The sequence below is a fragment of the Symphodus melops genome, assembly GCF_947650265.1.
Source record: "Symphodus melops genome assembly, chromosome: 19".
Lineage (NCBI taxonomy): Eukaryota > Metazoa > Chordata > Actinopteri > Labriformes > Labridae > Symphodus > Symphodus melops.
In genome coordinates this window covers 3,466,981-3,479,772 of record NC_136709.1, presented here as the reverse complement: position 1 = coordinate 3,479,772, position 12,792 = coordinate 3,466,981, and the positions used below count along the sequence as shown (strand labels likewise).

Below are 12,792 nucleotides of genomic sequence, written 5' to 3'. Positions count from 1 at the left end.
TAACCACGTATCTTGTGAAGCGATGAGCAACATGTGTCCACCACAAGAGGAATTACAAGATAAAACTGCAATTAAGAACAATTCTATCGTTTTTTATTTATTTAATAACACACACACACACACACACACACACACACACACACACACACACACACACACACACACACACACACACACACACACACACACACACACACACACACACACACACACACACACACACACACACACACACACACACACACACAGTTCCACTAGAACTCTCAGAGTTCTGTCTAAACTGTGTGAGGTCATAGAGGGGATTGTGAGGTCATCAGCAGCAGAGTTTTCTTAGCCCCTCAGTCAGCTCAGCAGAGATCATTTCATCTGAGACACTAACCTGTTAAGACGAAAAACACACCTCTGCAGAAAGATCCAATCTGAAGCAAAGCGATCTGAAAAGGAGAGAAAAACAACAACCAAACACGTGAACCTACTTATCAACTAATGTCTGAGAAGAAAACGGTAAGAGAGTGAAGCTGACTGGTTCAAACTAATTGATCGATCATGTTTGTAGCTAGTTAGTGGGTTTCAGTTTCAGCTGTTGGATAGATTGTGATTTTTCATGCGTCAAGTTTCATACAGAGACAAAGTGAAAACTTCACTGCCATGATTTCTGTACAAACAAACAATATACCAAATTTATCCTTCAAGCATTTCTGATGTGAAACACCAACAATAAAACGAAAACCAGACAAGTTAAACAAGTAAAATGTGTCTCAAAGAATGTGTTTGAGCTGATGTACAAACCATATTATATCAGAATCACTTTATCAGTCAGGTGTTTGTGCATTTATTGTCATACCGTCTTTACTGTTGTACACCATACATACAAGTTTAAAATGAAATATTTCAACACCTCTTTGAGATAGGTTTACAGATTTCTAATGTTTGTGTTTCTCCGACAGATGTCTGATTTCAGTCACTTGAACGAAGAACCAGAGCTCATGGAGGCAATCTCCAGCTCTGTTACGTTCTTCTTATTCCCAGAATCTGTTGAGATGACAAATGTCCCTGCACCGGGGATGACTGATCAGACTGTCAATGATTCTGATCAGTTGGTGGACGGTGACCACCTCAGAGAGGACACAGACCTGAGCAGCCATCACAGTTCCTCATCTGAGGACGACCAGAGCCTGTGTTCACTGTCTTTGTGCTCCCTCAGCAAGCACAGCAGATCCATCTGCACGTCTGTGTGGTCGTCTGCTGCATCAGACGTCTCTGAGGAGATCCCATCTGACATCAGATCAGAGGTAAGATCTTCATCCTGTGACACCTCCATCAACAAGGTGACTGAAGAGGACTGTGAGCCTCCAGCACATAGAATGTATTCATCCATTTTTAGATGGTTTCATATGTAAAAATTCACAATATGTTCAAACACGCCGCAACTTCAAAAGGATATCATTTAGGAGAATCGGGGATAAGATGTCCCTGTAGAGGTCCAGTTCTGAAGTTAATAAAGCCAGAAAGAGGAGGGGGAGCTAAACCATGAGGAATTCTATAAACTAGGTGGACATTTTTTTATTTACAAGTGTATTTACAGTTGTCCAATGTTTGTGTTTCTCCCTCAGATTTTTAATGTCATGGAGAACGATGAAGAGCAACAGATGAATTGTGACGATTTACGAGAGAACAATCATGTCGCACATCATCATGTTTCATCAATCAACGAGGAGATGTCCGACTCTATGACCTGCTGTTCCCTCAGCGAGGAAAGGTCCACGATCAGTGTCAGACCTTTCTCCTGCAGTTCTTCTTCCTCCGTCAGCTCAGCCCTCAGTAAAGTGACTCAAGAGGCTGCTGGGGAGACAAAAGACAATAATACTCCTCACAAGGTCCAAACAGTGCTCCACATCCATGTGACACAGCGTTTGTCTCCAAGATCCTCTGAAGAAGAGGAAAGTGGTTCATTCTCTCAGGAGGAACCAGAGGACGAAGAGGCAGAATCCTCCAGCTTCAAAGCTTCTGCCTGCTCCCACTCTGAGAACAGTTTGGATACAAACAAGGAAGAGGAGACACAGGCTGGATGCAAGAACACGATGAATAAAAAGAAGAGGTCTCTCAGATGGTGGAGGAATGCAAAGGTCGCGCGAGCTCCACTGAAACTTTCAGATGATGAGGCTGCTAAATCTGACTGTAAGGCAGAAGGAGAGGGCACGGGAAGATGGGCTTCACCTGAGTGGTCTTCAAGCATGATACAACCAAAACAGAAGAACAAGAGCAGCTTTACCAAGTTCATCAGCAATATATTCTCAAAGGTAAGGATGCATTTATTGAAACAATGCAATTGTTGTTGACAAAGACAATTTGCTGCAATGGCCCAAAAATAAAGAATTATTATCATTTAATCAAACTCCAGTTGTAGCTAACGCCCCCTACAGGCCTGGAGCACTTCTGTTGTGAAAATGATATATTTCTGCATGTTAAAGTTAAAGTTCAGATTAACTGTTGTGTTGACCTGTTTAATGACATTTCTGATCTCTGTTTTATGACTTTCCCACAAAGAACGAGAAGAAGATGAAGGAGAAGGAAGAGGAGAGGACGTCATCATACGCTCATGCTGAGAGGTCTCCCTTCTGGGTGCAGATTATTTGTGGAAGTCAGGCACGAAAGATGGATCCAAAACTAAGAGCCGGATCACGGCAGTCCTAGCCTGAAAAGATCTTTTCACAACTGCTCTTTTACTAAAGTCCCTCCCCCCAGTCCCCGCCCTCTACTCCTCTAAAACCTGTAATGGTTTAAAAAAAAAATATATAATGTTTGAACATTCATGGACGTAGTTGTTTGACACTTTATGATAAGGGTTTTTACAATATGACAAACACCAACTAGTGTGTGTTTGTTCTGAGCTGATGTCATGATTTGAGTCCAAATGGAGGCGGAGTAAGATTTTAAAGGAAACAGTTTGATGCCTGCAGAGGTTAAGAGGTTAACACCTTAATCCCCAACAGTATATGAAACTTGATTGTCAGCCGCAGAAAAACTTTTCCCTGTCACTGAACTTTTTCTTTCTGTCACCTGTTCCCTGGTTTTCTCTTCCCCCTCCCCTTATCACCTCCCTCCTCCCTTTTCCTACAGGTTAATTGATGCTCCTACATCATTTCCTTCACTACTATGGAATATTATTTATTTTATATGTTTCAATCACAATTGAATTTCCTTTTCTATGGATCTTGAAACAATCTCTGTCACACAATCACTCCTTTAGTAAATTAAAACTGTGAGGAGGTCGGAGCCTGAACGCAAAACCGAACCTACAGTATGTTCCAACGAAAGTCCACCGCTCAGTTAACTGCTCAAAGCACGTCGGGATACATCCTGAAACCTGTCCGGTGCTTGATTTTAATTCATTCTAAATTTGAAAGTTGATAAGCAGAGGTGGAACTTCATCGTTTCGCACTATGAAGTGACAAACATGTCACGATCATATCAGAGTTGATCTATTGGCATAAAAGTAAAGTGGGCAGGACTATTGGACAAAATAGCTGATTTGATTGGTGCAAGAGGTCCCAGTGTGTATTTTTTCAATGATACAGCCAACATTTACACCAAGGCACATTTTCTGTCTAAGATGGCTTTGCAGCCTTTACACTGTAAAGTTTACAGCCTGTCTCACAGGTTTTTGTGCATATTAGCTATTTATTGTCTGTCTTCATTCAGGTCTGTTTGTTTGGGAACTCTGAGGTGTCCTTGAGAGATTTCTTGCGCTCAGGATCATCAGAGGAAGAGCTTCTGCATGTCATCGGAGCAGCAGTAGGCAGGAAGAAGAAACAACATGCAGGTAGACTTCAGACACACTGGGGTAGGAGGAAACTTCCACAGGAAATGTTACTATAATGTTATATTCTTCTGTTTGCCGCTCCAGGAATGTTCAATATCTCCAAGATGAAGAACCGGCCTATGATCCTCATTGGTGGGTGACATGGCTGTACGTACAAACCTCTCACATTCAGATTTTTCCATCAATGCCCCACAGGGATTTTCTGTGATAATATAGATATCTGTATCTACAGCTCCTTCACTCTGACATATAGACAATCAAATGTACATAGAAACAATGACAGATGAAATCTTGAACTTAACCATACAGAACATCTTTGAAATCTTATGCTTACATGTTTGATACTGAGCTCTATGATTAGTGATCTATGGGTTAAAAAAAGCTCTAGATTTACTTCAGTAGATGCTTCAACATGCTGCTGCGACACTGGCTCTCATTTCTGGCAGGCTCAGTTATTTTAAGGGCCTGACAGTGTTACTGTTCTACTGCTGCCTTCATAGTTAGTTATAGGTCCATAAGAAAGGTTGTGGCAGCTAAAAGCTCCATGAGTTGCTCCATCATATGTGCCCATTATCTGCTCCGTCTCAAGGCCCAATTCACAAAGAAATGACACAGAAAAGTTGTTCTGTGAGCAGTTTTGTGTTTGATTGTGGAGAAGAGTGGACCGCTTCTCGTCCCTTTGATATGCAGAGTTTCACAGAGATGCTGTGTGCTCTGTGACACATTAAGGTCTTCAGCTATCCTTTATTTACGCTTTGTGTATTAAGTGCAACATCAACACTCGCAAACATCCCCCGATCAGACAGGAAATCTTGCGAAACCTCTCAAGATCAAATGTGATTCCAGAGTCAATAAATAGATGAAGAGGATGTAATAGGGATCGTTTCCCTATCGGTCCCGGAAGTCTTTTCACTGACAGACACGCCCCCTTCTCATATATCACTCATTGATTGGAAGCTGCAGAGGATCAGACTTCAGTGAAACTTCTCAACATGAGCAGAGTTTAATACCGTAGAAAAGACGGACATTAAAAAGACGCTAAACGGAGCGTCGGACATTTAAACAGATGATGAACATCAGTGAGTTTGTAAAGAGTCGGTCTGTGATGAGCTGGGATTAAAAAGAGTCTGACGTGAAGATTAACAACCAAATATGAAGCTCTATAACTTCTATCAAATCAATACATCCTTCATGTTCTGTTTGAATGTCTGAAGATGATGAGGATGACAGTCTGATGAAGAGGGAGGCCGTTTTACATTCACACTTATTTATCTTCACAAAGGTTCATCATTTAGATTCTAATCAATCATTTTCAGTATCCTGACACATAACTATCTGTTTATATAATACAGAGTTCGTTGTCTAAATACAGGCTAGGTTAAGTCAAAACTGTTAATGTAGTTTCACTCCCTTTCACCACAGCAGCCTCCCATGATGCAAAATGACGATTTAAGTGTCATCAGAGGCTTCTTTTCAGACAAATACAGAGCTTTACTTTCTCAGGAGAAAATGATGGCAGGGTGTACAACCATTTAAAAATACTACCAGGTTTTTAATGATTCAAAGCTAACATGCAAATGGGAGAGGCATCCCTTTACATAAAAAAATATGTACTTGATAAAGCTGGCAGAAAAAGATGATTAGGAACAGAGGAATGTACCAGTGTGTCTTTGAATGACCTCCTCTCACCTGCTTAGTGTTACTGTCAATAACGGCACTCTGCACTTCTGAGCAGTTGATGTTTGGGGTTTACTCAACACAGCATTCCTTTTAAGTTTAGTATGAAGTGAAATGTTTAGACGGTGAAGACTGTACTTTACTTCAACCTCCTTAATGCAAACTGGAAAAAAGTTTTTGTTTTCTTTAAATCTGACTGAGAAAAAAAGCCAGCATTCAGAGATTAAAGTCTGAATCCCGACGTCTCTTTTTCCATGGCCCTAACCCTCTTCCTTACAACTAACACGTAAACCTGTTCCCTGTTTAAGTTTTGTGTTTGTTCATGTGGTGTTAGCTCAAAATGTAACATAAGAATGTGCTAGGAGCAGTGAAGGATACTAAAGCAACATACTTGTCAAATCTCATCAACGGCAACAGCCATCGCCCTGGAACCTTTAGCACTATCAACTCTATCATAAATCCTGTGTCTGTTGTTTTGCAGGACGTATCGGTGCATACTTGCAATGCATTTAAACAGTATTTCATGGAAAAGGTTTCCTCAGCCAGAAAGTCCATACCAGATACCCCTTCTGATGTTTGTCCTTCCCAATTTTGCAGTGTGTCTTTGAGAATTTTTGCGCCAGTTGCTCTTGAGGACCTTAAGAAAGCGGTCCAGGAGATGAATTCTGCCACCTGCCCTCTTGACACGGCCCCTGCCAGAATTATGAAGGAAGCTATTGACACCTTAGGTTCCTGCCTCGTCCTCTTCATTAACAGCTGTCTGAGTTTGAGCGTTGTGCCCATTGCCCTCAAAGATGCCATTGTCCGACCACTCCTCAAGAAGCCTAACCTTGATCCATCCATGCTGTCCAACTTTCGCTCAATATCTCACCTCCTTTTTCTGTCCAAGCTGATGGAGAAACTTGTTTTTTTCAGGCCCACCTCCAACTGCACGCCATTGCTGAGAAATTCCAGTCCGGTTTAAGGTCCAGACACGGCACCGAGTCTGCATTGTTGAGGGTCCATAATGACGTTCTTGTGGCTATGGACAAGAAAAGCTCAGTGGTTCTGGTGCTACTGCTGATTGCTGTATTTGACACCGTGGATCATGCCATTCTCATCTCCCGACTTCAACACACTGTCGGCCTCCAGGGGGAGGTGCTCACATGGTTTTCATCATATCTCACAAACAGGACTTTCTCAGTAATGCTAAAAGACTTGTCATCGTCATCTACCCCTCTGTCAACTGGAGTACCCCAAGGTTCCAATCTGGGGCCTATTCTGTTTGCACTGTCCATGCTGCCACTTGGACAACTCATCACCAGACATAACATCCAGTTCCATTTCTACACCGACGACCTTCAGATCTACCTTTCAGTAATCCTGAGCAACCGTTCTGCACTGGAACCTCTTCAAAACTGTCTTCGGGACATCAAAGAATGGCTTGCACAGAACTTGTTTCATTTAAATGAAGGGACAACGCAGTATATTCTGTTCAGCCTTGACTCACCACAAAATTCACTCTGTTTTGACCCTGTAACGCCTCAATTTGCTCTCTCTGTGAGAAACCTGGGTGTTATGTTAGACAATAGACTGACATATGACAAACAAATCAGTGCAGTGGTAAAGTTGAGTTTTTCCACCTAAGGCTCCTTGCCAAGGTCAAACCATTCTTGTCCCGAGCTGACCTCGAAAAGGCCACTCACGCCTTCATCAGCTCGCGGATAGACTACTGCAATGCCCTTTACGCTGGGCTCAACCACTCTCTCCTCCAAAAGGTACAGAATGCAGCAGCACGCCTTCTCTCAGGCACATCCAAACACTCACATCACACCAGTCCTCTGTTCCCTTCACTGGCTCCTGGTGTGGTACAGGGTAGACTTCAAAGTCCTTTTATTTGTGTTTAAAGCCATTCATGGCTTGGCCCCATGAGCCTACCTCAGTGAACTTTTAACCCCGTATAACCCAGTCAGGAATCTGCGCGCTGCAGATCTCACCACCTTGGTCATCCCTAGGTCCAAGGACAAGGCCATGGGGGGGCGGTCTTTTGCTGTTTTAGGCCCTAAACTGTGGATCGCTCTCCCAGCTCATATCCAATCTGCCACTGAGCTCACAACTTTTAGGTCAAAGTTGAAAACCCATTTATTCAGGCTCACATTTCAAACATAGCCACTACTTGGACTGTTGCACTTTCATTTTTATTTTATCATTGTGTTTTAATTATGTTTGAGTAGTACTGCTTTTAATCTTGTTTTTACACTTGAATGCACTTTGTGCACCTTTTTGTGGTGCAGCTCTGTTGCTCTTTCATGTCACCATTGTGTTTTAATTAGTTTTAGTAGTATTGCTTAGTATTGAACACACACAGACTCACAACCACACACACGAACAAAGCTACACACAGACTACTCCAAAACACAAATACCCACAAACACTAAAACATTCAAACATAGCCAAGAAACAAAGCTCACTACAAAGCCCCAGACCACAGGTTCACACTTTGAGAAGTAGATGACTTTCATGAGTCAGTGTGAGTTTTCTTCTTGTTTTTGTTGGATTCTGGCCATGGCTGAACATAGGAATTAGGCCTGTAATCCCCTTTTCATAGGCTGACTAGAAGTTATTTTGGAGGGAACAAGAAGAGTCTTAAGACTCTTAACTATAGCACCCCGAAATAGACAGGAAAAGTGATCGTGTATTTTTGTTCGTGAACTAGAAGTAGCTTTTGGATTTTAGATGATTGCTGATAATAAGCTCTGTGTTAAACAATTTTCTGATGCGTAAGCATTTTGTTCAGCAGGAACATCTTTACAGATGAACACCATTTATTTGAAGTCTGAAGAGATAGAAATAAAAAGCTAATGTTATATTAAAAGGGAACTATCATTAACCTAATATTTGCAAGAGCGCTGAAAAACATGACCAGAGGCTGTGAGGTAGACTAGTGGGAGATTTCCTGACGTGATGACTTTAATGTTTCTGACAACCACTGTAGTCTCATTTAGCCACTTGTTAGCAACTGCTGTTTTAAGTCAGATCACTTTAATATGTGCAGCACGGAGAAGAGGCCAGAGCATCTTCTCCCGAACTTTCACATTACAAATCCTTTTATGCAATACAGAGAGATATGGGAGGTGGCCTTACAGTTTACAAATGGTGATCTTTACATTACAATGGTTGTTTGAAGTCTACTGTATCCTGTCCTCTGGAGACAGTGACTCTGTGATAATCAAATTACATTTACATTTTGTATGGTGTTGTCTGAGAAAGAGGATGCCCTCCTGTGGCTTTCTTTCACCTTCATTCTTCAGAACATTTGCTGTCTCCTGGAAGTCTAGTTAATTTCTCACAGTTGTTCCAGAGTTGTAATGTTGAGGATCGTTCCAAACAAAGCTCTTACAACGAACGGAGGAGAGAGGATCGAGGAGCGAAGAGACACGAGAGCTGACTTCACAGAAGTCTTTTCACTGACAGACATGCCCCCTTCTCGTATATCACTCATTGATTGGACGCTGCACAGGATCAGACTTCAGAGAAACTTCTCAACAAGAGCAGAGTTTGATACCAGAGAAAAGACGGACATTAAAAAGATGCTAAACGGAGCATCAGACATTTAAACAGATTATGAACATCAGCGAGTTTGTAAAGAGTGGTCTCCAGTCTCCTCAGGTCTTCTTGGTGTCCAGCTTTGACCTGACACTGTATGGTTTCCCTCTGTTTCCCTCACGCTGAAGCAAGATCTTCCTGAACTCAGGAGGGATACTTGCCATGCCCAATATCAGTCTGGAAATGATCACAGAACAGAAAAAGGCTTTCCTAGCTAAAGTCAAATACTGGGCTACTCTATCTGCAGCTGTAGCAGGTGTGCCAGTTCCAGGGCTTTCTACAGCTGTTGATCTTGCCTTGCTGGTCCGTGTTGTCAAACAATATGTTTTTGGGTTTGGTCTTGACATCCAATCACTGAAGAGAATGGCCAACTACACAGGAGTTCCTTATGAGGAATTGATAGAAGTCATCATATCATATCAGTAGAAGTAACTTCTACACTTTTACTGAAGTTGTTAACTCAAATTAGCTTCACAGCTGCCTTACTGTTAGCAGAGGAGGTGGCCATATTCATTCCATTATTTGAATCCCAGCAGCAATGGGCCTCTCTTTTGCTTTTACCTACAACAGTCTTAGGGCCTGATTTACTAAGATCCCAATTAAAGAGTTGCCTACTAAATTGTGGCTTCACTCCAAAAGATTGCACATTTGGTTTGTGGGCGTTTTCTCCTAAGAAAATTTGCATGAATGATAACAGGTGCAAACCTTGTGGAGGCGGTAGTATTTCAGACAGGCTTTTGCTCGTTCTACTGGTTTACATCACAGAGAGTTTGGACTGAAAGCAGGACGACTGCAAGCGCAAAATTGGTATTAGTGGGAGAGACAGAAGTCCAGTATTTTCGAGTTATAGCAGATAAATCTGAATATAACAAAAATAACATTTGGCTTATCAAAAGACCACAGCATTAAAATGTGCCTCTCTTTTCTTCCCTTAATTTTTTCAATGAATTGTTTTACATTGCGAAGGAGGTGCGAGCTGTGGCACGCCTCTCAGGCGCACCAATAGGACCATTGCGCACCAGTGCTGTGGTGTCGGACATAAGTGCCTTTGTAAAAGGAGTGCACTGGAGACACGTGTAACCCGAGAAAAAGGAAATGCCCTGTTTAAAATGTAATGTTGGCGAACAGAGGGAAATAGGAAGACAAATGTCAATGTTGCAATTCTTTAGAATGCAGAGGCTGTGAATGTTCAGTATTTAATCATGGGGTTTCTCTTTGTTAAAAATTATTGTCATTCATTTTTCGGTCACAGAAACAGGTTAACGTGTGTGGGGGGAACAGAAGCGATCTTTTCGCCTTCTTTTATTAAGCCTATCTCTCCTCCTAACTGCATCACATTGCTGGTGGTATCAAGTGCTCCTTTTTCTGTGAAATATGTTTTAAATGAGTTATTTAAGGATGAAAAACAGGATTTATATATTGCCCCACTTGGTCTACTCATATAGAAGTATACTGCAAAAATAGTCTACATCTGGTTTTAATTTAATTAACTATTTTTTGTTATAATTCTTCATCACTGCATGATGTTTTTAGTAAACTATGGAACAATTTGAAATAAACAAGAAAACAGAACATGTATATTAAAGCATACCGTTATTTAAGAGACATTCAGACAACAACCTAAAGAAATGTCTTATTCAGCTTTTGCCTTTACTTTCAAACACTCCGGTCTCTGCTCATCATTTTCTTCTGATAAATACAAGTCAGCTAGCCGGCAAACAAGAACGCAGCAGCCTCTCACTGGTAGGAAGTCGTCCTCAACCTGCAGGTATTCTTCAGGTGGGACGCAGCTCTCGTGTTTTCAAATCCGGAAAATATTACTCCTCCACCGGCTAATTCCCGGTAATTCAGATCGTAACGTCGATCACATGATGTTGTTCTGTTATCTCAAATCAGAATAATCACGCACTGCTCTTTGAAAAAATGCTAAAGTCATCCAGCATGGCTATTTCTTGTTTACAAAGTTACGTGTAAATGGCATTCAGGAACTACCGGAAATAGAGTATCAACCTTTCAAAATAAAACCGGAAATGAAGTTCAATCACTATAGTTCATTTAATTTCATATCAAAGCATAGAAAATATTAATCCCATGTAAAAAATCTCGGTTCACTCATCATCAAGTAGTAAAAAGCATTATTCAGGTCATTAATTTCAATAGGTGAAGCAACTGCTGCAGCAATGTAAGGCTTGTCTCCACAATTGAGCCATTCAGGTTTCTGCAGTTACCTCTGTATGTCCTGAAATAACTGATACCATTAAAACTCAAAGATCTCGACAACTCATGGCAAGCCAATGCAAATACCTGGTGATCGGAGGTTACCGAATTTCACAATTGCAAAAAAAAAAAAAAAAAAAAAAAAAAAAAGTTGCTCAATTACATAAATGAAATTATTCTGAAATAATTAACGCAAGCTGTTTCTGCTTGCAACACAAGCAAACTGGTTTAGCAAATTCTAAATCAAGAATCGCATCTCAGAGCAAGCAACCTTGTCGGCAACTCATCTCAACACAAGCAATCTACATGCGGGAAACGCATTTCACAGGCATATCTCTTTCAGCGGGAACTGATATTTACAGGGCATAGAGGACTCTGTTGGAAAAGATGTTCTAATCCATCGCACTATTCAAGCAATTTCATTCAGAATAGAAAACAAGCAATTCAGCATTTTCCTCTCCTGTGCGTCCAGAATCAACTTCTATCATCGAGCGCAAAGTTCTCTTAAACCTTGTCTAACCCAAATACCTGGTGGCAGTGGTCTTCAAAATTCTACCATTTGTTTGCTTTTGAAAACTTTGTTATTTCTCGTTTTAATCAAATATTCTGAATTTAGGATATTTGTACTACACACTTAAATACAAGAAGGATCTTAAGTATCAAATGTTTAGTGGTTTAATTATTCTAACCATGTTTTTCTTTTTTCTGTCATAAAAGGTCTCATTTTGCTTATTAATCTTTGCAGTGAATCACTATAAGTTGGGTTTCATTTATGTTAAAGGAAAGCATGGCAGGCCCTTAAAACGAGCAGCAGCATCTAGTCCGCAAATTTAATAGCGTTAACAAAGCATCAGTCACAGCCATATCATTGGTAAATCATCAATATCAGCCATATCGTTGGCAAATCACCTTTCACAAGTATATTTATGTGGTATCGCTTATTTAATGGGTAAAGTGGGCTCTGTGTAAAATCTCTCACAAGCATTATCTCAATGCTCGGCTCACAGGTGTAATTCTTCTGTGGCAAAGCATCTTTAAATGGGCATAGTGGATTTTGTCGGAAATCTCAACGCTAGATATCTTTCAGTCGGCAAAAAAAAAAAAAAAAGAAAGAAAAATCAGATCAAAGGTTTAGTCGCGTAGGGTGGCTGGGCGCACCCTTGGAGATAGGGTGAGGAGCTTGGTCCCATGGAGGAGCTTGGAGTTGTTATGGAAAGTTTTACTCCATGTGTACAATATGTGTTGTACGAAGGTCTCACAGAATCTGTCATATAAAATGTATCTGAAATGTCTTAGAACACTACATGCACAGCATATTGGGTGTTTTGTTTCCCATCATTTTGTTCCCTTTACTCTGTTTCTCACATTCTGTACATGTGGGAGGAGTCACCCAGGCTCTTTCTCACTGGACTCCATCTCCTTCTCAGCCTTGGGAGATGGTAAATAGTCATGTAGTCTCTTTTCTCACACTAGGGGATAGATGGTGCCCT

The 12,792-nt window shown here is 41.1% G+C and overlaps 2 protein-coding genes across 2 annotated transcripts in view; both read left to right on the top strand.

Moving 5' to 3' along the window:
- LOC306840547 (interferon-inducible GTPase 5-like) overlaps positions 1-12,792 on the top strand; it is a 101,997-nt gene that overhangs the window by 33,791 nt on the left and 55,414 nt on the right. The gene's annotated exons all lie outside the window — the stretch shown is intronic.
- On the top strand, positions 211-2,963 carry LOC306840543 (uncharacterized protein). Its single transcript, XM_079369907.1, has 4 exons — positions 211-504; positions 948-1,292; positions 1,614-2,300; positions 2,548-2,963. Exons 1-4 carry the CDS (start codon positions 487-489, stop codon positions 2,692-2,694), a joined length of 1,197 nt encoding a protein of 398 aa, XP_079226033.1. The 5' UTR covers positions 211-486; the 3' UTR covers positions 2,695-2,963.